The sequence below is a fragment of the Aricia agestis genome, chromosome 2, assembly GCF_905147365.1.
Source record: "Aricia agestis chromosome 2, ilAriAges1.1, whole genome shotgun sequence".
Lineage (NCBI taxonomy): Eukaryota > Metazoa > Arthropoda > Insecta > Lepidoptera > Lycaenidae > Aricia > Aricia agestis.
The window spans coordinates 1,561,180-1,588,785 of record NC_056407.1 but is presented as its reverse complement, the minus strand read 5'-3'; the positions used below and the strand labels follow the sequence as shown (position 1 = coordinate 1,588,785).

General features: G+C 38.8%; 1 protein-coding gene across 1 annotated transcript; it reads right to left on the bottom strand.

Moving 5' to 3' along the window:
- Positions 1 to 1,786: 1,786 nt before the first annotated feature.
- On the bottom strand, positions 1,787 to 27,606 carry LOC121735283 (coiled-coil domain-containing protein 170). Its single transcript, XM_042126059.1, has 11 exons — positions 27,541 to 27,606; positions 25,170 to 25,256; positions 24,334 to 25,072; positions 23,790 to 23,962; positions 23,063 to 23,263; positions 11,270 to 11,413; positions 9,492 to 9,596; positions 8,848 to 9,015; positions 7,538 to 7,788; positions 4,268 to 4,465; positions 1,787 to 1,954 (listed from the first exon to the last, which is right to left on the bottom strand). Exons 1-11 carry the CDS (start codon positions 27,604 to 27,606, stop codon positions 1,873 to 1,875), a joined length of 2,214 nt encoding a protein of 737 aa, XP_041981993.1. The 3' UTR covers positions 1,787 to 1,872.

The following is a 27,606-nucleotide window of genomic DNA, read 5'->3' as shown; positions in this document are numbered from 1 at the left end:
CACTAAAAATATTTAAATATTTTAACCACGCTTATGCCAATCCATGTGGTCAAGTGGCTCTTCCACGTGTCAGACAGAGACACAAACATGGATAGGCTAATAGTAATATTTTTGTGTGTGAGCATAACCTCTTATTCATCCAGTAATAAACCTAGCTTAGGTTTATCAAAGCCATTACTAAATACTAAATAGTAATAAGGGTACCTATAAGATCAAATCTTTCTTTGAATGTATACTTAAATTAAATTGAGATCTTTTTATAAGATTAGTCGAATAGATATTAGTAGAATCTTGCAAAGACCTTTTATTATATCCACATAATAATTATTTGTAACATAAGTTACATAAGGCGGATGGTAAACTTAACAATAAAGAGTACAACATCTTATTTATAAAGTTATAATAAAAGTGCCACTCTTATAATAGTATAGGACAAAAATCCTACCACTTTGATAATTTACAGTCAATTATTGTAGCTAAACTTAAAAATAAATAAAACATGTAAAATTATCTAAGGTACCTATGTGATATTATGTCTTATATAATTCATTGTTAAAAACCATGAATAGTGATAGACCCTAGTACAATTGCTCATAATATTTAATAAATAATTAAATTAAGTCGGTCGTATATGCCAGAATAAAACAAATGACTTATTTCATAACAACAATTTTTTAACAAAACAATTTCCAAGTGACAGCAAAATCGCGGAAGACAAAACTCGTTCTAAGTACTCACTTAATATTACCATTAATTTATCAATTACCAAAAGTGTAACAGCTTTTTCTTTTTAAAATATTCACCGTCCTTCTGCAAAGGTCACTAGTAGAATGAGGCTTGATTTATTGTATTTTGACCAGGACCTGTATTTACTGAAATAGGTGTAGAATCGAAGACAATGCTTACAAAATAATTAACAAAAAATCAAGATTCTAAGCATGGAAGATAGTGGTACTGAAAATAAGAATTAGAAACTAAGCTATAATTAACCACACATTTTCATGCGTTTCTTTCACAATGTCCAAAGATGTAACAACGAGCTTAGAAGAAATCGCTTTAAACTTTAGACTTTACTCTTTACTGAAGTCTAGAGCGTATTGGAATTTTTGCTTCTGTCACTATAGTGTAGACTGACTGAGACAAAACTTTGTTTTAGCTCCGTGACTAAATGAAATAATATCGCTAGCTTTCTCTACTTGCAGTTAAACCCATAACTATGTAGATCGCTTGTAACTCCTACTTATTGGAACTCATACAATCGGAATCCACAAAGTCTGATGTGAGCTTCTGTCCCATATTTATTATAATATCTTTATATAATATCAAATCACCGTTGCGGCAGTCGGACCGATAAATCTGACAAGAATCCACGTCGGTCGGTCAGTGACGTAGCAAGCTCATACATCACACTTTTTGAGAGCCCCCAGCACAATTATTTTTCCTTAAAATATTTGGAGTCCTTGTATAATATCATTGATGCGTTTGATACAACAAGATAGGAGGTACCACGCCTAACATCTTTGATGTTAGCATTAGCCCTGTCATTGTTAGAACCTTTCTGATATATTTCTATGTCAGTCGACTAATCCGAATAGCTGATCGGCAGGGCGATTCACAATTCCCTTTCGACACGGATTCGGAGACTTTACCTTGCGGTCATTGGCCAATCCCTGAAGTTTCTGAATCCGAGTCGAATTGGTCGTTGTGAATCAGGGCCCTGGACCTTGCACAGTTCTCATACTCATAGTTGTTGAGACTTCCAAAGTTGACGTCACCAGAACTCGAATGGCTGAGGTTTCACGTTATCAGGTCATGATACGAATACTTGAAGGTCTAGAAGTCCTGTTGGAGGTCTCGGCGGCGGCGCTGGCGTCACAAGGCGCGCTTGTACAGGTCGTCGTCCAGGTCGAAGGGCGGCGGATCCGCATACCCACTGTCGTCGTAGCGGAGAGACCTGGAGACATAAGGGATGTTAGGAGATGCAGCAAAGTTAGTAGCGGTGTTAAGGGGGGCGCTAGGCGACCGCCCATGGCACCGGATAAAATGGGGCGCAAGATAAACAAAAGGGGGCGCTGCAGGCGGCCCTTTTTTACACTACCAGCACCCTGGTTACCGAAGAAATATCACCCAGGGTGCTAAAACCGGCACTGAGCAAAGTTAAGGGGTCATCGACATTGGTTACGATGAGAGAAGCTATGCAGATAATAACTCCCACACCGGTTTCGGTGACAGTGGCCAGTTTCATTCATTCAACACGACTAGCGAGAGATCAGGCGCAAGACCGTCTTCTACATGCCCATCCGACGCATAGATCATCTTACTTGTCAGACAATCAGGTGATCAGCCTGCATTGTCCTAACCAAACTTGGAAATAACAATAAGTCTCCAACGTTGAAATCGAACCCACTACCTCCGAGTCAAGAGCCTAAACCACTGGACCGCTGAGTAACTAACTAGTAACTAACAAAGTGGCCCTAACAACATTACCCATGTTGTTAGGTAGTAGGAAGCGATGTGGCGACGTAGTAGGCGTGAAAGTGAAGATGCAGCAACATAGTCGGATCGTAATACATACAAAAAGATCTTTAACGTTGTTAGTGGCGGCCTAAAAGGAAGATCTTCCGACCGAGAGAGATAGCATGCTCAGTCAGGCCGAAGCCCACTGACGTCATTTCAGACGTTGTATATATCTTGCCGTTCTCCGAAACTTCGATAGCGCGATGCAGGAATGTTAGGCGAATTGTGGGTACCGCCACAGATCTATAGCGGGAGATTTAGCAAGAAACTGGGGTAGTTGTATATTGAGGGGGTGGTGAGAAGTCTTATGAAGATAGTATAGGCCCGTGGGGTGACTTATTAGCTAATAAATATAATATATTATATTAGAAACGGAGACTGTATGTTGAGTTACCTCCTGCAGGGTAGATTTATTGAGAACGGAGTACCGATCCTATTTAAAATTTATAGTAAGTAAAGAATCAGAATGCTGAAATGAATATCTTAATTATAAACATAATAAGAAAAGTTTATGGGTCAGTGATCTTTGCGATCAGTGTTCTCTAAATAATGTCCACAAAGAGCGGGTAAAAATAACAAGATAAATAAATGGCGGTAACCTTTATATAATGTAATACATCCGCCTATTAATGTTCAGTTTATTATCATTGACTTATACGAATACTCTGCACATCTATTTTTCTGGTATTAAAGGTATTAAAGGTGACTAACAAATATATTTTCGAAGAGCATCGCATTTAAAATTTACAGTTTGTTCGTAATTACGACTATACTTAATCCATACTTCATACTTACTATACTAATATTATTACAAAATAATGCGAAAGTGTGTCTGTCTGTCTTATACCTCTTCACGCGCAAACTGCTAAATCAATTTTACCGTGCTATAGGGATTAGGGATACTCTAGGGATACCCGGGAAAGGACATATCACATAGGATATTTTTTATTCCGGAAAAATGTACGTTTTCCGCGCGACGAACCTAATTTTGGCGCAACTAAGTTGCAGGCATCACCTAGTACCAATAAAATATAATTCCCTAAAGACGAGTAATAGAATCCAGACGGGATTGAACAGGGGACGAAATTGTATTGGTGTCGCATTAAAATAGTAAAATCTTTAACAATATATATTCCTTTCTGTTTTCGTTAGTGGTTAATTAAGAATTTTGATATTGGTCCTGACCACGTCCTGACGATTCACCGCATTCTTAACATTAATAGACTAGTTATTTAAAAGTGTAACGAGTCAGTGCGACAGCAGGAAGCGAGCAACAAAACAACAAAACTGTCGCCCGCAGCAACACCCCGAGCGTGAGATCCAATCAGCTATCGTGCTCAATGCTCGTTACAATTTCATAATTATTTTTCGACTTTAAAATAAGCATTTGCGCCTACGCACGCAAAACTTCGGGAATCCTTAATTATCAGGATTATCCCACCTCAAAAATGAAAAACCCCATGATAGTTGAATAACGATGTCGACGCCTTTCAGACAATATATTATGTCGGTTTAGCCTATATACTTGAGTTAACCTAGTAGACGGGTAGGTTTTGGAATGCTAACCACGTCGTCTTCTTCTGACATCCAAACTATCCTTATCTGTGGGGTACACTTTCTGGCCATGTCTTTTTCTCTATACCCATCTCTTTTTCTCTCAAAGTACCCTAACGGGAGAACGTATCATAACATCTTGGGCCTCAAACACCTATAGGGCTATAGGTGTTTGAGGCCCAAGATGTGTGGTCACCTGTCGGGCGTGCGCGTGCGGCAGCGCGACGGCGGCGGCGAGCGCGAGGCGGCGCGGAGCAGCGCGGGGTCGTCGTACCGCCGCGATACGACGGTGAAGTCGTGGTGCGCGTCGATCAGCTTCTGCAGCCGTGACACCATCTCGAAGTCGGGGACCGTCGATGGCACGAGGATGCCCAGCAGCTTGGCGATAGAGTTCCTGGTGGAAAAAATCAAATGTGATAGCAGCAACGCCAAAGCCCAAGCGATTCCTAAATTTGTGTTGCTAGCTGACTTGTTCAGAGCGCGCTGAAATGAACTACTTTTCTCTTTCATTCGCGCTCAAATATTCGCATTGCTGTCTGGCTTCCACAGATACGTCCCACCTAATATTATAAAGGCGAAAGTTTGGATGTATGTATGTTTGTTACTTTTTCACGCAAAAACTGCTGAACGGATTTTCATGAAATTTTACAAGGATTTAAGGGCTACAATTTTTACTGTCTATCAAAATTGAAAAGGTGTAATGTTCGTTTTTATTTTTGGTTCAACGATTTTCAATTTTTTTCTTTTGGTGTATAGGTTATCATCCCAATTTAGTACCATATATATATAATAGTGATGACCTGATGAAGGGATCCATAAGTAATCGAGGGAACTCCTCAAAATTTATATGGAAACATGTGGTGACTTCGGTTTCGTGAGCAGTATAATTCTAAGCATATGCTAACAACGAGTAAGATTTTGCACCGAGGTATACCATGGTTCGGAAGGTGTTGAGAGAACTCTTGACTCTTTAGATACAAGTTTGGGAGTTTCGACGTTGTTTTATGAATGGAAAGCATATACAAATTACATTCATCATCATCGTCATCATCATCACTACCATAAACCATTGTAGAACCGTGTATTGACCCGTTTTGACCCTATTATTTGTACTTTTCATAGTCTTTTATTATAGTTACATCACTTAAACTGCGGGTAACACCGCGGGGCACAGCTAGTGATAACAATATTTTCAGCCGCGAGTGAAAGAGTCAACATACAAGTTTTATTTGCTTTGTGACCGGACTGGTAGTCCTTCATTTCTGGCGCGATGCGTAGGTATGTATGTATGTATTGGCAAAGTACAACCCACGTAGCTAATACTAAGTTCGTGGTACAACCTCATGTCTTTTTGACATCCTGAATTCTGATCATTCTAAGGATTACCACATGAATCATGATAGGTAGAATAATAACAAGTATATCACTGAATAAATTATATTAACCTAAGCTCAGCGCATACCTAAGCTTAGTTCACACTTCAGGATAACTAATTAGCTATGCGAATTACGTAGAACAAATCGTTATTAGATATATGTTACTAATGAATTGCTTAGCCCTTAACAAGCGCGTATTAGCATAATCATTATACTAACACTCTATAGTCTATATATTATTATGCTATAATGAAGCGATAATTCAACGACATAAGAACTTAATTGCACATTAGGTGTTTGAGTTACTTAGAAGCAGGTGCGCTCAGAGCAAGGTCAGGCGCTTTCGCTCGCACAAGATGCAGACGATGACAATATATTGCTATATAATATTTCACAGTATTTACTGTGAAATATCAGCAAGTTTTTGCTGATATTTCAATTATCATAAAGACTCGAAGCCATAAAACTTTTGGTATTTTGACTACAAGGAATTCTTGTACTTAGTCAAATTCCGAAGCATTGTGAAATCAGAATAGATTTTACTGTTTGCCGTTTGGTAAGTGCAAAGAGAATACATATTACATAGGCTATTTAAAATAATTGTTTTATTAGGTTAGAGCTGCTAGCTGCGATCAAAAGACAGTAAGAAAAAGTTAAAAGTGTTAATACAACTTCAAAAGATCATTTTGTTATAACTTTTTATAAGTACTTAAATTATACTCCCCCTTTGCACAAAGCGGACGTTTAAATGTCAAATATGATCTGGTTTAACCATAGTAACTTTACACTTTTGTGTTTATTTGTGAGGCACGTAAATTGTGCATTTTGCAGTGCGGTCGTTTGCCTTTGCACATGGGAGCATCCGGGTGCATATGTCGAACTAGACCTTGTATTGTTAAGCTCGGATGTTGAGTTGGTTATTCCGAGAAAAAAAAAGAGTAGATTATAACGATAGCGAATGTGAGTGTGGTCGTTACTCGTTCGCTATAACTGAACTGAACTCATAGATATTGTGTGAGTACTAAGTATGATTACCTACAGTAATTTGATTATGATCTTCACAAATCCTACTAATCCTACTTCCTACTAATATTATAAAGGCGAAAGTTTGTTTGGATGTATGGATGTGTGGATGTATGGATGTTTGTTACTCTTTTACGCAAAAACTACTGAACGGATTTTAATGAAACTTTACAATAATATAGCTTATACATCAGAATAACACATAAGCTACAATTTTAACCGACTTTCAAAATGGGGGAGGTGTTATGTTTGTTTTCTTATATTCAACGATTACTCCGCCGTTTGTTAACCGATTTTCAAAATGTTTCTTTTGGTATATAGGGTATTATCCTAATTTGGTATTATATTCACAAAAGTGGTGCTCTGATGAAGGATCCATAAGTAATCGAGGGAACTCCTCAAAACTTATAGGGAAACATGTGGTGACTTCGGTTTCGTGAGAAGTATTCTAAGCATATGCTACCAACAAGTAAGATTTTGCACCGAGATATACCTGGTATACCGTGGCTGGGAAGGTGCTGAGAGAACTCCTGATTCTTTATAGATACAAGTTTGGGAGTTTCGGCGTTGTTTTAAGAACAGAAAGCATATGCTACTATGCAAATTACATTCATCATCATCATAATCATCATCACTACCATATTATACCATTTCAAAGTCTTTTAGATCGAGACTCGAGTTTGTCAAGCGATAATTTAATTTAAAAAATCTATACCTACCTAATATTATAAACCTGAAGAGTATGTTTGCTTGAACGCGTCAATCTCAGGAGCTACAGGTCCGATTTAAAAACTTATCTCAGTGTTAGATAGATCATTTATCGAGTAAGACTATAGGCTATATTATATTATCACGCTAAGACTAATACGACCGAAGAAGCTCAGGAAAATGTGGGAAAAACGGGGGAAATATTTTTTATGGGAAAATGTACGGTTTCTGTAAAATTCCTAATTTACGCGGGCGAAGCCGCGCGGGACATCTAGTAAATTATATTTTGGACTTTATGACTACAACTTTTACGTTTGAATTTAGTGACAAGCCTCTGATAGTTACAGCAATAAATTAACCTAAAACTATGCAGCTGCGCCTCTCTTCTTTGGCATTCTGCCAGCGCCTCCTTGGTCCTGGCGAGGTCATCTCTGGTGATGCTGAGCTGGTGCTCCAGGGTGCCTCGCTCCTGCTCGAGGGTCTCTCCCGTGGCCCGCACCTGGTCCTTCAGCACGTTGACCTTCCGGTTGTACCGTGTCCGCAGTATCTCCGCCTCATCCAGCTTCTTCTGGAGTTCTTCTATCTTTCTGGCCCGTTCCAGTGATGTTATCTGTTGACGTTAGTGCGGGTGATAGAATATAGTGCTTTATTTTAGCGAATAAACAGAGTAATGCTTAAGAGTCCGTATACGAAATTTTGCCGATTTCGCTGATTAACAGACGTGATTTAACAGTTAAAATACAGTATTTCTATAAGTTTTAATGCACATTGTAACATTCATCATCATTTCAATTATGATCTAATGTTGGAGCTAGATTTTTGTTTTTTTTTTAAGTATATTTAAATAATTCAACTCAAACCCGGGACAGTTTCTGATTTTTGCTGTAAAAGGTTTGGAATATCACCTATTTATGGATTGTATTGACGTCTTAACGGTATGAAAAAAATACAATTTACTGTTGAGAAAGTCGTCTATACAATGTTGAAATTACTTTTTACCACTTTAATATGAAATAGTTGAGTAAAAGAATATGTAACTCGGCAAAATTTTAGAGAAAATGGGCAAAGAATTGCTGTTAATTTCGGCAACTTGGAGCTGTAATTCATAAAAAGAAAACGACAGAAATAATCTATAGATAAAATTCTATCCAATTCGAGAGAAAAGAAAAAAAAAGAAAAGCAAATTGTGCCAAAAAACACGATTCAAAACAACCTAAATCTCACATTAGCCTTGCGGCGAGTAATATAATGTGAGATTTAGGTTGTTTTGAATCGTGTTTTTTGGCACAATTTGTTTTTTTTTCTTTTTTTTCGAATTGGATAGAATTTTATCTATATAGATTATTTCTCTCGTTTTGTTCAAAATTTCGGCAAAATTTCGTATACGGACTCTAACTTGAGCATCTAAAGATGAGTGTAGCGAGTTGTGACTTTTGTCACCAAACCTTTTAAAATGTGTCTTGTATAATATTCGCGCGTAATTGTTGTCATTACGTTTTGTAAAAACCGTTTGCGTCATACCCAGAGGAATGTTTATCATAACCTTATTCATACCATATTTCCCTGGTACAAATGGATGTTGCTTTCTACCACACCTGCTGTCTTCATGGTCACTTTCTTGTTTAAATATTTCAAGCTATTGCAAACATTTGATGCTACTCAAGCATACCTTGTAGTCGGCGGCGTCGGCGAGCTGCCCGTTGAGGTCCCTGATCTGGGCGCGCGCGTCGGCGAGCTGCGCGGCCAGCTTGTCGCACTGCCGCGACAGCTTGCGGCTGCGGCCCAGAGCCTCGTCCCGCTCCGCCTGCAGCACAGCTCGCACGCGGCAGCTCTCCTCCTAGATAATATGGGGATGATGGTCAAAGTGTCCTTGAACAAAGTAGGTATAGGGGTCAAATAAAATTATAATCTTTCATGAAACAACACTTTTACGAGGACAAAGAATTAGGGTGTATAGAAAGGAGCTTATAAGTTTGGTTAAAATATTGGAGATGTGAATATAGTATCATCACTCATTGCCCTCAAATCTTTAGGCTGCGTTTGGAGTTGGAGCGGAGCGGAGCGGAGCTTAGCGGTGCCCTAATTGACCAATCGTGCTATTCCAGCGGAATGACAGCGAAAATTTCGAGCACGGTGATTGGACAATTCGGCACCGCTAAGCTCCGCTCCGCTTCAGTGGAAACGCAGCCTTAGCCTTTAGCCACCTTCAATAAATTAACTTCTATCATAGAATGTCTAGTCTCTGCTTCTACCAAAGTGTTATGACATGTCTGGTCACATAATTATCTTCATGTCCGGCAAGAGCTTACTCACCTGGACGCTCAGTTTCCTCCTCAACAAGTCGAGGTGCAGGTCCTTCCTCTGCAGCTGCTCACGGAGGATCTTGATGCGACGTTGTAGCTGGTATACTACTGCGGTCTACCAAATTTAATAAGCTTTTCAATTTTCATGATTACACGATTCATTTTCAGCTGATATAAATATATAGAATAATATTTAGAGATACTCGTAGTGTGTGCTATCTATCTAAAAAATATGGAATTTATTTAATTTCTCATACAGTCTAAATTATTTCAAAGTCTACAGAATTGATTTACTAGATACATGTTAATAAGGCAGTAACAACATCTACGATGAACTAGCATTTTATAATGGAACTACTTATTTTAGTGTTTAATTAATTAATTTAATAAACCATTATCTAAACATTTTAATACACTGTGAGAACTGAGAAGTACCATCTTATTTATTGCATACTTATACTTACCTAAGAATAGTTAATAATTAAAGTGCTTCTGAATACTCAATACTGTGCTGTTTTTGTGGATTTATTGAACAATTTATTACATTATGAAGTTTTAAATTTTTTAAATTACATAATGTCATGCCGATTTTGATAAATCTTACTTCTTTCAGGTAAGGCAAGTCATGGAAAGACCTCTCCCGCCTAAGTCTTGGGAGCGTACCGTAGTATCCATAATATAGCAGCTTTTGTAAAAAAAATCAATTTAGTCAGCATGCTATTCTGCAATAGACAAATGTAGGCTGCTACATTTAGGCCCACTTGCTCCTATGGGCTTGATACCTAAGCTATACCCACCGAGTAGACTGGCGAGACTCGGCCTAGGGCATCTCGTCACTTTATTCGTTACATGATATAATGCGGTTAAGGTTAATCCTCGGTTAAAAATATCAGTAATTAACCTTTTTGTCTTCTTGTTACGATGAAAAAAATTATGATTTTTAGCACAGGATTAACCCAAGCCACAACTGGGTTACCTAAAATTATTCTTTCATTTACAATGTCAGTAAATATCCCAAGTAGGCGAGCCGCGAGGATAACGATTATTATTATTTATCGAGGTTTTTATAACACGGGAATTCCGTGACTCAATTTGATCGTCATAAATGATTCGTTACCTTTACCAGTGATGACGAACAGATACATTTATTTCTATGAATCGATTATGTAGAAATTTTAACATGTATATTTACATGTCATAGTAAACCTTACAATGACTAGTCTGTAAAATCTAAAGCATTCCTTTTGTTAAACTACAACAGCCAATATCATTGCACAATTCGAGGAAAAAATCAAATGGCACTCGATCGGTACATTCTTATCTGATGCCATTTCTATTCGATTCGAAACATATTTTATTACCAAATTTTTAATACCAAGAGGCATTTCCTGTTCTAAATTGACAAATTCATAAAAGTTGATGGAAGCCACAAAATAATCTCTTATGTCCACCCAGAAAGCAGATTACTTATTGCTGATAAAAGATACACTATTGCAACATTTTTTTGAAAGTAGGTATCTTTTAAGTCTCCAAAATTTTGACCAACTTGGCGGTGCTGCCTGCTAGGCAATTTCTACTTCCGCGTTCTAACAAATCTGCACTACTTAATAATAATTATTTTTGTGGTCAGTTTGTGCTTGAACGGGATTATGCAAGCATAATTCAAGGCCTGCATTATCCCGTTCCTCAGCCCATGTTGGAGGTAATATTGGTACCAATCGTCCTGTGCCCCTGATTTTCCTTACGCTCTAATTACATGAGAAAGTAAGGCAAGACGGTCCCGGTCACCTTATCAACAATCTTGTCGCTCTCCAGCCTGGCCAACTGCTCGGCGCGGTGCAGCACGGCGTCCGTGTGCAGCTCGATGCCCGTGTCGTGGGTCAGCTCCTCCATGTTCAGAGTACGGCTAAGACGCTCCAGGAATGCCACGAACTGGGAACAATGGGGAGTGTGGATTATGCTAGATTGGGTGACACGAACCGAGGGGAACCTGTAGTGTTGGTACTCTTGACACTAGTCACGTAGTCACTAATCGCAACTTACAGTAAGGCCTGCCTAATTGGCCTTGTTGGTGCTTTACAATATGATGATGGTGACACGAACTGAGGGGAAGATGTAGTGTTGGTACTCTTGACACTAGTCACGTAGTCACTAGTCGCAACTTACAGTAAGGCCTGCCTAATTGGCCTTGTTGGTGCTTTACAATATGATGATGGTGACACGAACTGAGGGGAAGATGTAGTGTTTGTACTCTTGACACTAGTCACGTAGTCACTAGTCGCAACTTACAGTAAGGCCTGCCTAATTGGCCTTGTTGGTGCTTTACAATATGATGATGGTGACACGAACTGAGGGGAAGATGTAGTGTTGGTACTCTTGACACTAGTCACTAGTCGCAACTTACAGTAAGGCCTGCCTAATTGGCCTTGTTGGTGCTTTACAATATGATGATGGTGACACGAACTGAGGGGAAGATGTAGTGTTTGTACTCTTGACACTAGTCACGTAGTCACTAGTCGCAACTTACAGTAAGGCCTGCCTAATTGGCCTTGTTGGTGCTTTACAATATGATGATGGTGACACGAACTGAGGGGAAGATGTAGTGTTTGTACTCTTGACACTAGTCACGTAGTCACTAGTCGCAATTTACAGTAAGGCCTGCCTGATTGGCCTTGTTGGTGCTTTACATTATGATGATGGTGACACGAACTGAGGGGAAGATGTAGTGTTGGTACTCTTGACACTAGTCACGTAGTCACTAGTTGCAATTTACAGTAAGGCCTGCCTGATTGGCCTTGTTGGTGCTTTACATTATGATGATGGTGACACGAACTGAGGGGAAGATGTAGTGTTGGTACTCTTGACACTAGTCACGTAGTCACTAATCACAACTTACAGTAAGGCCTGCCTGATTGGCCTTGTTGGTGCTATACAATATTATGATGATGATGATGGGACATAATATGACATTATTTATTGCAGGTCCGAATGTCCTTGTCACTAAAACACGAACGAGCTGGTAGATCGTCGGATGGAAAGAGGATATCGTTGGATTATGTGATTTTCCACACGTAGGAACCTATATAAATCATATAATATTAAGAACGATATTAAGGCCGGTATAAATAGTCAGTACTTAAGATGCGACCCGGTCTCAAGACGCGGTTCGGCTCTGTGATTGGTCCAAATTTTGACAGCCAACCAATCAGAGAGCCTGAACCGTGTCTTGAGACCGAGATGCATCTTGAGTACTGACTATTTATACCGGCCTAAGATTTAAAGAATAACCTTGACACAATATGAATAAAATTGACCCATATCTGTTTCATAGCAACATCCAAACAACGTTGTAACACGCTAAGCTTTATCACAGAAGCTCTTTTTCGTATCATCAAACATTGCTGAAAGTATCAACAACGGATTACATACACAAACTGTATATTAATATTTTATGTATGTATCTAAATACATAATATAGTGAGTATATATCTATATAGTATTAATAATTGTATATTTAATAATATACGTATATACATTTTTCGTCCCTATTTCTGAAACTCCAGTTAACACAAAGGTTGTCTGAAAGAAATCGCTTTTAGCGATAAGATCGCCTTTGCCCACATATTTAAGTAAATAATTGTTTTAATTTGAGCTTGTGTTTTGTGGAATTTTTTGTATTTGTGAGCAATAAAATGTTTTATTATTAATATTATTATTATTATTATGGCCTGTATTCACTTTAATTAGTGATAAGTGCAGGTGAATATTATGTGAGATTAGTTAGTGGTGGACTGGTGTGGAAAGCGACTGATTAGTGCAAGTCCTTAATTTTCGCCTAAACACTATCTTTCACCTGCACTCGCGTCTCGTACTAATCAAAGTGAATACAGGCCCTTACGTTGGAAAAGCCACTTTACAGATAAAGAGATCTTGTATTTAGGTCATTGTAGTCATGACTCATGAGATACCCAACATCCAACGTTTCCCTTACACCTCAAGTCTCTTTGCAAAATTGTTACATTCAAAATGTTTTGCATCTATTATTTTATGCATTCTTGCCTCGTAATTCCAACAATTTTTATGGTGTATACGCAATAAATAATTGTAAAAGGGACAGTGGTGATATTTTTTCATCACGATTGGCTCGTAGGTAAATCGTGAACACAGAATGTTGTCTGCGCATCGCGAGTTTTGAGCGTAAGATATTTATTGCACAGTGCACTGCCCGTGGAACGCTCGGCTCTTTGATATTGCGATAAGGTGTACAGTCAGAATAATAGCCAGGAACTGTTATTAAGAGGATACACCAGGGGCTAGAGAAATGAAAAAAAAGTACGTGTAATCTAAAGCTCCCTTACCTCAAGTACGGAGTACTATTATATATTTTGTGCCTCAAGCCGCAGAACGCGACAGAGACAACTGCAGAAAATCAACGATTCGTTGTCCCCTGATTCCTTCTACAAAACTTAACCTATTTAAGTACTTTTTTCATTAAAGATTAAAGAAAGGCTTGAGCTGTGTTCCTACGTTTTTTTTTGTAAAATCTAGCCAAATCTGTTTTCTGGATGTTTGAACACAGCGGAAAATCTGTTCATTTTTTGGGTTTTTGAACGTTCATATCTTATTTAATAATTAAATTATGAAAAAAAAGAAAACATAGGGACATTGTATTAGTGGCCGTAGATATTCAGGAAAAAAATTATAACTCTACTAGCATTATCCAGGGCGCAAACAACGTTTGTATGGAAAAAAGGGCGGTGTGGACTCCTCTTATGGTCGCTGGCATCTTCGTTGTGCTAAATTCGTTTATCGCTGGGAACCGTACATTTTGCTGCAATACAAACTATTCTTTATCCTTTTCCGGGACTCAAAGTATCTCTATGCCAAACATCATTTACTGTATCGATTAATTAGGATTTTGAAGAGTAAAGACGTAAACAGACAGACACACTTTCGTAAATTTCTATTATTACGAAAATTAATACATCTAAGAACACTTTTTACCCTGGCAAAACGTCGGTCTAGCGTGATAACACAGAGTACTGAGTAGGTATTAGATAATAGATATTATGTTTAGTGGTATACGTTCTGCCTTATTTTGTCTGTCTGTATATTCTGCTGACTGTACATAACATAGTTTCTCAGAGTAAACTTGAAAGACAAGGTGTTTGTGTGCATTTATTTGTCATCTCAAGAGCTGATCGCATTTTATTGTGGCTTTTTGTGCGCTAAGGCCGATGGGCGATATCGTCGACTTTCACATTAACTTTAACGGTCTTATAAGAACTTATTAGTTCTGCGTGTAAGTACTCGATAAATACACACAGATAAAAGTCTGCAACGTACTCTTAGTCACAGTGCTATAAATATCAGCTAAAAGAAACTATTTCTCTTGTTTTTGACCGATTTCCAAAAGGAGGAGGTAATACGTTCGGCTGTATGTCTCTTTTTTTGTATGTTCAACGATTACTCAGCCGTTTATGATCCGATTTTCAAAATTCTTTTAGTGTTGTATAGGGTTTAGCTCGAATTTGGTACCATGTTCACAAAACTGGTGATCTGATGATGGGATACATGAGGAATCGAGGAGACTCCTTGAAATTTGTATGGAAACATAATATAGTGATTTGGATTTTTTTTTAAGCATTTGAGGTAAATGCTACCAAAAAGTAAGATTTCGCACCAGGCTAAACCCTGGATGCCAAGGTACCCAACAGAACTTTTGAAATCTTATAGATACAGGTTCGGGGATTTTGGCGTTGTTTAAACAACTGAAAACATAAGCCAATATATCAATTTGATTCACAGCCAATATATCAAAGAATCATCATCATCACAACCATAATTATTATACCATGCGTCATCACATTATGATGCAATTATTAGTAGGTACTTTTAGGTGATATTTGGCATCGAATCTGATGTTTTTGATGATTATTTCGCTCTTTGTGGACCGATTATTAAAATTCTTGTGTTGTTGTATAGGATATAATCTAAATTTTGTATAATAATTACGAAAGTAGTGATCTGATGATGGAATCTATGAGCAGTCGAGGTAAATCCTTGAAATTGATTAAAAATCAAATGGCGGTTAAGAAGTTGTTTCTAGTAACTTAAACATATGTTACAAATAAGTGAAATTTCTAAAAAAGGTGTCTCTTGATCCGAAGGTACGGAACAGAACTCCTGAACCTTTAAAGATAAAAGTTTGGAAATTGCAACATCGCTTAGATAACTGCAAGCATTTACCACAATTCCGCTTACAGTAACAAAATGTGAATATGCAGTTATCATTCGTAGTGGTTATTTACGCATGAATCCTTATCTTGTAGATAACTAAAAAGAGTAGGTAAAATTATTATTTTTTAACAAAAACATTACTTAAAACCGACTTCCAAGGTAAAAACAATATTCTTAAAAATATGATCTAAAAGTATAAAATAATTCTTATTCTTCATTAGCGCCTTTTTCGAAATTCGACTAAACCTCAACCAATTCTGTTCTCAATTTTCATTCTTTTGAAGTCGGTAGTGGCTAAGTTCTATGTCATTGTATCTCAGTTCTAAGCTGGTACCACTAAGGCTGGTACGAATGAAAATCGAGATGGTTGAAATTTTTTGTTAAAAAATAATAATTAATATTGATGAAAGAGGTGTGTGTTTTTCGACACATTAACTCATGTTTTCACTATAATTTTTACTAGGCTTAAAATTATATGGGGTTGTTCTCCTAAGCCACTATGGCGTAGTTTTAGTCCAATAACTAATAAGTTTAGTTGACAGTTGACTGTCAACTAATGTAACTCATAACTTCTTACACAAATGCCTGAAATGCGACAGTTCCTAAATCTCAATACCTGGATAATGAGGGTGTTTGATAATCTATTTTCTACCAGTACGAGGGCTGCTATTTATGTATCCGGAATTGAAAAAAGAAACAAACATATATCATTTAATATGGTTTTATTGCTTTTCAAAATATTCGCCGCGATGATCGACACACTTTTGCATACGCTGGAACCAATTTTCATAGCACTTTTTCCATTCTGATTGAGGTATCTCCAAAACGTGCATTTTGAACGCATCAACAGCCTCTTGGCGGCTCGAAAAAAGTTGACCACGTAATTTGTTCTTCGCGTATGGAAATAAAAAGAAATCGTTAGGTGCCAAATCAGGGCTGTACGGCGGATGACCAGTCAATTCGATCTTTTGACCCTCCAAAAACTGAGTTGTTTCAGCTGAGGTGTGACAGCTAGCATTGTCGTGATGTAATATGATTTGTTGTCCTTTCTTATTTCTTCAAAGACTTCTGGTAAACAAATGGTCGTTGGTATACCATTCAGAATTAACCGTTTTACGATTCTCTAATGGCACTGTAGCCACATGTCCATTAATTCCAAAAAAACAGGCGACCATTTGCTTCAAAGTACTTTTTGCACGAGTAACTTTTGTTGGTTTCGGCTCATCTTGGAACACCCACACCGTTGACTGTTGTTTAGTTTCGGGGTCATATGCATAGATCCAAGATTCATCACCTGTGTAGATATTATAAACGGCTTTTGACGTACCACGGTTGTATTTTTTTATCATTTTTTTGCACCAATCGACACGAGCCCGTTTTTGATCGATTGTCAAGTTGTGCGGAATCCAACGCGAACATATTTTTTTTACAGCCAAATGTTCGTGTAATATCTTATGTATGCTCGTCATACTTATGCCTAAGGACGCCTCTATCTCGCGATATGTAACATGACGATCACGCATTATTAGTTCCCGCACAGCATCTATATTTTGTGGGACAACAGCTATTTTTGGGCGACCTTCTTTATTTTCATCCGTGAGCATAGACCGCCCACGATTAAACTCACTGTACCAGTGATAAACAGTGGTTTTTGATGGTGCTTCATCTCCAAAAGTTGCGGTGAGTTGAATAAAGCACTGTTGTTGATTTAGCCCACGCCGAAAATCGTAGTAAATCATTGCACGAAAATGTTCACGCGTTAAATCCATGGCAAATGAAGACACGCAATTTTCAAAATGACACCACAATGGAAAAATAATTGACAGTCACATGAAACAAAATGTATTCTTCAACCAAAGAGTTATATTTTCAAATGTTGTAATTACTTTTTAAATATTGTTCTTGTAAGTGGCCAGTTCCGTATACATAAATAGCAGCCCTCGTAGCACTAGCACGGCCACCAGTAGAAATGCGAAAGTATCGACAAACTGTGGACATAAACTAAACACTAAACAGACTATAGTATATGTCATAGAGTAGGATATTATTTGAATTTTTAGGACTATAGTCTGTCATAAAGTGGCAATTTAATTAAATTTTTTGGAACGAAAAAAGATCGGAACGCTACCTTAAGTTTATCTCCACAGTTTGTCCATACTTTCGCATTTCTACTGGTGGCCGTGCTAGGGCTACTGGTGCCGCTATGTAGCCTTAGGGTCTGTCGTGTCAAATAGACATATTATCTTGACACATGACAGCTATATCGTGACATATGACAGCAGTTTGACACGATAGACCCTAAAGTACCCCGTACACGGTAATTCAGCATGACCATTCATTTACGTGAATTACATGCTGCATGATGAACGCTCATTTTTCATCATGCAGCATGATAATTCAGGAGGATAATTCAAGAGTATAATAATGTTATTTACTAAACTAAAAAATACGTGGGAGAGCCATGCTTCGGCACGAATGGGCCGGCTCGACCGGAGAAATACCACGTTCTCACAGAAAACCGGCATGAAACAGCGCTTGCGCTGTGTTTCGCCGAGTGAGTGAGTTTACCGGAGGCCCAATCCCTTACCCTATTCCCTTCCCTTCCCATCCCTACCCTCCCCTCAGGGGCGTCTTTAACATAGGTGCAACGTGTGCGGTGCAAACGGGCGCCGCGGTCCTAGGGGCACCGAGCGCCGCTCGCACTTGGCGCGCGCCCGCGCTGGCCGGCCGCCACGGCCCACGCTTCATTGACCAACGTAAAAAGAACTCCAGTTTGCAAACATTTTTGGGTATTATTTTTTTTAAAGAAGGCAGGTCTCTGTAGCCCTGACGTCACTGCGACCCATGAGGATCTATTATGACTCCTTCGCACTAGAGTATCATCCCCAACCCAATACTGCTCATAAATTGAACGATATGGTTGGGGTTGGTGCCACGAATTTCCTCTGTGGACGAGTATTCGTGGCGACCAAGGTGCCTGTTCCTGCTCTGTAGTAGAGCAGGGCAGTCGAGGAGAAGGTGAATAGGTGTTTCATCCTCCTCTTCACAGAATCTGCAAGTCCTAAACAGAATGGGTATTTGTAGCATAATTTTTGTGTAATATCCGAAGCTCTTCTTATATTTGAATCGGTTAGTAAAGAAAGGGAACAAGTCAGGTTTTTTCACATTTGGCAATATTGATGGCAAATAACTCTTTGGGCTAACACTCATACTGTAATCAAGAAAGGGGATAAGTCAGGCCATTCTAAGACAAAAATAAATGCGGATCACAAAATGAATGTAGTTATGAAACCAAACATGTCACTGACTTGTACCGTTTTACTTTTTTTGTAGAATTACAGCAAAGCAAGGCGCGCTATTAGCGGCTCGGCTTTTGCAATATAAATATTATAATCTTTATTTTTCAACGTGAAATGAACCTTAAATGTGAAAAGCACAGTGTTCTAATTTAGAAAACAAACTGTGCCATGCTGGCTCTTCGGATGTAGAGAAGTTAGAGCTCTTCAATGAAATCGAATAATGAAATCGAATTAATACCGATGTTGTGATGATGTGATGTTTAATAAGTATATAACATGAAATTTAAAGTAAAATTGAAGTACTTAAGCGATACAAAATTTATGTTTTGGGGTTAAGCTTGTTAGGGTCAGTCAAGACATCATGGTCAAAACCGAAAAAAACTTCAATCTACAAACAAATAACAATAGAGTTTGTTATCTATTTATATTGAAGAAATTTGACAGTACCTATACTAACTTGATGATGTGCTGTTATAGTTCGTCTGGTGGAACGAAGAAAGCCACCGCTTAGAGTCCTCACCCTCAAACGGCCGGACAAACTGTACTTTTACTTTGTACCCATTTCATTTTGACCGCGCGCGCGCTTCTTAGGGGGCGCTAGATTAATGTTTGCACACGGGCGCCACATGGGCTAGAGACGGCCCTGCGGCTCCCCTATTACCCTATTCGCTCTTAAAAGGCCAGCAACGCACCTGCAGCTCTTCTGATGCTGCGAGTGTCCATGGGCGACGGAAGTTTCTTTCCATCAGGTGACCCGTTTGCTCGTTTGCCCCCTTATTTCATTAAAAAAATATACAAAATTTTAATTGTTCTCAATAGTTTATAATTTATATTATAAACTATTAAAAACTAATTATTATAATTTATGTTATAAACTATTAAAAATAATAATTAAAATTTAGTGCTGGTGTCTGTAGACGGGTGGCGCGGCTTTTGTCATAAAAAACACACTCGTGTTAATAACAAGTTAATTAAAACTAGCGACCCGCCCCGGCGTCGCACGGGTAGGTATAAAATATATAGCCACTAAAAAACTGATTATAATCGATAGCCTATGATCCTTCACGTGGGCTACTTCTTATCTGTGCCAAATAACATAAAAATTGCCGCAGTAGTTCGCGAGATAAGCCCTTTCAAATTATTTCCTCCGTTTTTTCCGCATTCTTCTATTAGTCTTAGCGTGATAAAATATAGCCTTTAGACTTCCTCAATAAATGGACTATCTAACATTGAAAGAATATTTCAAATCGGACCAGTAGTTCCTGAGATTAGCGCGTTCAAGTTAGCCCTTTCAAATAATTTTCCACATTTTCATCTATTTCTTCGCTCCTATTAGTCTTAGCGTGATAAAATATAGCCTGCCTTCCTCGATAAATGGGCTATCTAACACTGAGAAAATCATCAAAATCCGTTGCGTAGTTTTAAAGATTAAAGGGAACAAAGGGACATGAGGGAAAAAAAGCGACTTTGTTTTATAATAAGTACTAGCTGTCCCGGCAAATGTTGTTTTGCCTGTTTACCCAGTTTTTCCTGCTTTTCTCTTGAGGTTTTTCTGATTTTTTTTTGTTTTATAAACCTCACGGAGCCCGAGACCTTTCCAACGAATGCAAAATCGTGGAAATCGGTTCGTGCGTTCTGGAGTTATAGCGTCAGGAAGGAAACCCCGACTTATTTTTATATATTAGCTGTGATATTAGATAGATACAGATATGTATTGAAAGAAGTTACATATTAAAACACTATATTGAACAATAAAACTAAAACGTAAATTAATAAACTAATAAAATGAAATAAAAGAAATGCGAAAACAAGTTACCGCGTGGAGCTCGGAAAATTATCTCCTTCTCTATTCTATTATTAAATTTCGAAATTCAGAACAGAAGAAAAAAAAAACACATACCTATTATATCCGATAAGTATATATTTTTTTAATTTATGTTTAGGCACAGAATATATATTAGTAGTACCAAGTTTAGGTTAAACATTTTAAGAAACATTTCAGTCTAAACTCTAAACTGCCAAAAATTAAAAAAAAAATTAGCTCGAATAAATGTATAATTTCACTAAAATATTTCACACACCATAATAACGGAAAATAAACAAAAAAAAACTTGAGAGGTGTCAAAGGACACCCGGGCTGATAGGTATTATTTCTTATGTAAGTAATAAAAACCTGTATAGGGGAACTGAAGGCAAAATTGTATATTTAAGGCAAAACTCGTCTTACATCAACAAATATAGCTTTACTATTAAATTTTTTATAGAATATCTTTATTATTAATCACTCTACAATTCCTATTAATCACACAGGCCATTTTGCCTGCGTGTGAAGGTAAAATGGACCACGGTACAGGGCAAAATGGTCCCAATGCATATGTCATTTGGGGAATACCTTTTACAAATAAATGTTGTGTACAACTAAACTACAATGTGCCTAGAGGAGACAAATCATGCACTGCACCCGTCTTTTTTGTTTTTAGGTTCTCATGAATAAATGTCACATTTTGAAGTTAACCGTTTTACCCCTTTCATTCTTTACATACTATATTAAAGTTAAAATCAGGCAGAACACTGTGTCATATCATTAAATAGAAAATATTAATTACAACAAAAGTGCGGACTGGTCAAAAATTGTGTTTTTTACATCAAAATGTGAAAAAAATATTTAACCGCAATAAAAATCCGCTGCTCCGTATGACAGTTTCGCCGGCAATGACCGAGAACGGGAAGGGCCCGAGTAATTAGTATCGTTACCTAACAAATAGATGGCCCTAGTAGGTTTCAAGTAATTTGACCGTTCCGTTTTGCCTGCATGGTCCGTTTTGCATGCAGTTCCCCTACACTCAAAAATAGACGTCGCTTCACCGCACTGTTCAATGCCAGAGAGGGGGAGAGAAACAAGCACTACCGCACGGCTTACAACTATTTAGCATTTTTGCTATAGTTGTTAAAGTAACTAGTATAACATGTAAACTGGACCTTCGTTCCATCCGGGTGTCCCTTGACACCTCTCAAGTTTTTTATGATGATAATCTTATTCATTGCACCTTGAATAAATTATTGTACAAATATTTCCGGTTTCCCACACCGGTTTCGGTGACGGTGGCCGGTTTCATTGAGACCATCCCACAGGAGTAATTTTATAGTGCTCAAATGTGTGCACAGTACACAAGAGTAGGTATACTCTCTATTCCTTTTACTCTCCTAGCCCAGTGGGCCGAAAGAACGACACGACTGGCGAAAGATCAGGCGCAGGGCCGACTTTTTACATGCCTATCCGACGCATGGATCATTACTTGTCAGACGATTAGGTGATCAGCCTGCATTGTCCTAACCAATCTTGGAAATAAAATATTGTTTCCAACGCGAGAATCAAACCCACGACCACGCTAAACCACTGGACCACGGAGATCACGATACGTTCTTGTAAATACTTACCGACGTTTTTTGTATAAATTAAATTGAAAAAGTTATTTCATCATCATCATCATCATATCAGCCTATATTCGTCCAAAAGTTATTTATTAGCAATAAAATATTATATTATGGCAAAATATATTATTTGATTTATTAATTTTGCGCACATTAACAGGTATGCCCTGTTCAAAGAAATGCATAATTTTTTTTAAGTGTTCGGGAGCACCACCCTGGAACTGAGTTGTCCCATGGGCATGCCGATGACATGCCGATCGCGCGATCCGCTGCATTATTGCATGACGAAAAATTAAACCACTTGTAAATCAATGTACAGCACGTAGTTTGCATGTCATTCGCGTCATTCACTACAATAAACGATCATGCGTGAATTACAGCACGTAACTCATGTCGTGCTGAAAAATTAAAGAAGTTGTCATTCAATGTACAGCACGTTGTACAGCACGTAGTTTGCATGTAATTCGCATCATTCACTGCAATACACGATAATTCGTGCATTACAGCACGTAATGCATGTAATGCAGAATTACCGTTTAGCGAGCGCATAAGGCTACATAGCAGCACCTGGTGGCAAATAGAATATCAACCTCATAAACTCGGTACTCACATTCGCCTTATCCTTCCTCAGGGAGTCTCTGGCCAGCTCCGCGGCGTTCAGCTCAGCCTCCAGCTTGTGCAGCTTGGCCTCGAGGATGGCCCGCTCGTCCTCCAGCAGCCTGGCGCGGGAGCCGGCCGCCGCCTGCTGCTGCACCGCCCGCTCCAGCTGGTGCGACTCCATGCCCAGCTTCTCGCGGAGGGCTTCTAGTTGCTGAAGATGATCCCAAATGTCACTTTGCTTCGATGAGCGTTTTAGAAGCTTCTAATATTATGTAAAGTAGACACTGCTAGAGATGTAGGTACCTACTGCTAGACAGTATAGAGATTAGTGATTAGTGATCGACATGAATTTGCTGGGATGTCATTATTATTACAAAACTATAAACGTCACACTTGTCTCGTCAGTATAAAGGTGCCTCTTCACAATGGTCCATGCTGGCCCACTACAAGTCATCGCCATTGTGTGACGGGGTAATGATGTATGATGGTGGACGATGGCCAGTGAATTGCCAGGCAGTAATGAGCCATGCGCCATTGCGCTTAACACCAAGTGATCGTGGTCTACAGTTCACGATGGCCTGCAGTGGGCCATCGTGGCCCATTGCATACTGGGGGCTTAATGTATATACTTTGTTATGTTTCGGAACTAATGCAAATAATCTCTTACTATGGAGTGTAATGGTTATGCTAAGCGTTTTACGAATAACTTAATACGACAGGTCCTTTTCACAACATACCAAACTCTTATCCTTATTATCGCTCAGTATCTCCCGTATCCGATCCTTGATGGTTGTCTCGTGCGCGTCGACGAAGCGCGTGGGCAGGCTCAGCAGGATGGCGATGGACTCTAGGGTGTTGCGGAACTCCGCCTGGAGCCGCTGGTGCTTCTCGTCGCGGTGGCGGAGATCCTCTGGGAGGTGAAAAAGCTATAAGAACTTTCCATTTCCTATTTGGGAAATGGGACCTCTTGTGGCTTAGGAATTATGATGCTCAAGCCAAAAGTCGCGTGGACGAAACTCGCGAATGGTAAAAAGTTATCATTGTTTCATGGTCCATGGATGTGTATTTACTAACTACTAAAGAGTATAATTCATGAATGAAGTTTTTGTCATCTATTGATTCAAGAATAAGACACCTTGTTGTTTTACATCGTTATATCTATAATATTATATCTAGTTGCTACGCCGTAAAACTATTTATATATTATCTAATTGCTACGCCTGTTCTATAAAGTTGTTTCCTGTAACTTGAAGCAATCAGAATATATATTTTAACACTTACCCTTGAGTTGTATGATCATGGACTCATTTTGGCTGACGTTGTCCGTCACGACATTCAGATTTTTGGTACAGTGCGACAACTTCTCTCTGGCCTCGTGCAACTCTCTCTCCAAGACTCTATTAGAGACCGAGAGAGATTCCTTCTCCTGTTTCAGTCTCTCTACGTCTAGAAGTTGAGAGGATAGCTGTCTTTGTAGGATGTCCTTATCAGCGTGCGCTCTTTCGAGCGAGTCGCGACAGCTTCGGAGATCTTGTTCGATGGTCGACAAATTTTCGGTCGTGTTCATACATTTGTTCTTCAGTCTCGTTATTTCCTGAACCAACTCTGACGCCTTGATAATCAGGCTTTCGGGGGAGCGCGTGTGCGTTGTGTCACAGAAATCCGAGTCCAAAGCAACGGATAACCTTCGAACGAGATCGTGGAATTGGCATCGCGCGTTCTCCTTTTGCTGCTCCTCATTGTGACACTCCAGTTCCAGCGTTCTAAGCTTCTTCTCCAAATCCTTAATCTTCTCCTCGCAGTATCGATTGTCTCTCTGCAGCGTCTGTACGGTTAGGTCGCTCCTGCCCTGGCTCGTCTGGAGATTTCTCTGGATTTCTTCGAGATCCTGTATTTTCTTCTTGTAGGACGATATGATGGCGTTTTGCCGCGCATTTTGCTCTCGCAGATGGTCGATTTCCACTTGCTGTTCTAGTATTCTCTGATCCCGGGACAGCATTTGGTTCTTGAGATCGCTATTCTGAAAACATCATTATCATTGTACCTAATCCGTAAGGTGGACTTATGAGTTTTGTATTTGAGAAAACACAAAAGTTAACCATGTCTATAAGTCTTACTTCAGATATAAGTTTGTCTCGCTTGTACTGCAGGCCGGCGAGGTCGCTTCGCAGTGTTGTTATAATATCGTTACCATCCTCATCCATCTGAAAAACGAGGCAGCTTAATGGGGATCTAAATCGGTACTTCCGTGTATTTACAGGGGACCTTGAACCTATTTCCAGCAAGTCTAGTATTATAATAGTGCTGTCGCCTATCAAACATAATGAGGTCTAAATATTAACTCTACACGCATACAGAAGGCCTTTGGCTGCATGCAATTTCCTGTTTTTGGAGATGGTGAGCAATTGATGGATGTGGTCATTGCGGTGATGAATGATGATCCACCCTCTATCTTACACCAAAAGACGTAGGTATCCGCATTGCCCTATCCAGTTTTTAACAAAGTTTCTTCAGATTTCCAGTTCCTTTTAAGCCTATTATCAAATTACTCACAAAACTTCGCAGCCGGTTCGGATGGCGTGCCTCAGCCTACTACGTCTGCGGAGCCGGCCGTGGCAGGCTCTTCGCGTGCCATCGCCAGTTGCGAAGTCACGATACTTCGGGAATTAAAGGCCCGCTCATGTCTAAACATACCGTTTGTATGCCGGAAGTCGTCAAACAATTACCCGCCTTATTGATTATCGACAACAAAAGATTTAGGGTAAACAAGGGCATAATAAATGCGACAGTTGATAAGGACTTGAATGGTTTGATGAGGACAAACATTTTTCTAAGTCAATTATAATAATTGGTGAGAAATTATAAAATGCCTATGTACTCATCAATACGTTATACGACTATAAGGTTCTTAACTCTTCTCCGTGGTCTAGTGCTTAAGAGCGTGGCTCTCGATTCGGAGGTCGTGGGTTCGATTCCCGCGTTGGAAACATGTATTATTTTCCAAGTTTGGTTTGGACAATGGAGGCTGATCACCTGATTATCTGACAAGTAAGATGATCCATGCGTCGGATGGGCATGTAAAAAGTCGGTCCTGCGCCTGATCTCTCGCCAGTCGTGTCGGTCTACCGTCCCACTGGGTTATGTGAGTGAAGGAATAGAGAGTGCTCTTGTGTACTGCGCATACACTTGAGCACTTTAAAATTACTCCTTTTTTATTACCTGGCCTGGTTTCAATGAAACTGGCCACCGTCACCGAAATCGGAGTGGGGAGTATTATTATAAGGTTCAAATTATGTAGTATCTATATATTAATACGTGAGAGAAAAACTTTGTAACCCTTTTTACGAAAAATGAGGAAACGTAGGTGCATGAAATTTCGCACAGTTATAGTTTATATGGTGAAGGAGTGCATCGAGCTAACATTATTTTAAAATAATGCTTTTATCATATATATTTTTAACAAATAAAACGTTACACACACTACGACACTACTACTAGGAAAAAATGACAGATTTTTGAGTGACAAGCCTATACATACGAATTATACCTTTTATTTATGGTTGAAGTCTGTTGACAACAAGTTGACAAATTGAAAATGGATTATTGTTTTTTTTTTTATTTAATTTTAGATACTATTAGACAATGCTTAAACGGCCAGTCTGAGATAAGCTGAGTCCCAGAGACAAGAATTGAAAAAAACTATGATGAAGTCAATATTTTTTACAAAATATAGGTAGTAGTCCTAATGTCGTTGCAAGTAAGGTCGAATTTCGACCACTGGGCCACAGTATAGCAATATTAGTCCCTATGTCATATTGTTATACTGTGACTGGGCGATCTCTAGTCAGTGTAAATAGATATTTACACTGTGGTAGTATCATGAATTAGGTATGCCGTATGTCCAAAATTTAATGTAGGGTATTTTGTCACAGTCGAGCACAACCTTGCAGTTCACGTCCGCGTCCAGCCTTTATATTACTTATAATTTATCAAAATATGATGTATCTAGGCAGTGTTCCGCAAGCTTTTTGTGTTCAAGGTACGGCTAGAAAAAAAAAGATTTTTTTTGGACAAACACCACTTGAAATTAATCAGCGTGTACGAGGGTGCTTTCCCAATTACAATTCATTTCGTTAATCGTCCTGAGATGTTGCTTTATTTTGGTTCTATTAACCTACGAATAATAAAATAACTATAGGAAATAGGAACATTATACAGAAGGTAAAAATACCAAAGTTAGGTACTGGCCACGGTACACCTTTTGTAGTAGGCAATAGGCATAGACCAGTGGTACTCAACATTTTTTTATACGGGTCACAAACAGGTTCTGGCCTGTAGTACTTTTAGAGGCCGTACTTGTTTCATGATTTCAGTATCTCCATAACAACAAGTAACAACTAATGATAACGTAAACATTAAAGACTGGGTACTACTTCCACAAATCTTCTTCTACCGACTACATAATGCATGACAAACATTAGATCTTACATTGAGCGGTGTTTTGGTCCGTTCCACCTTCCAATCCTCACTTTCCTGGCTTTTATCGTCCTCCAT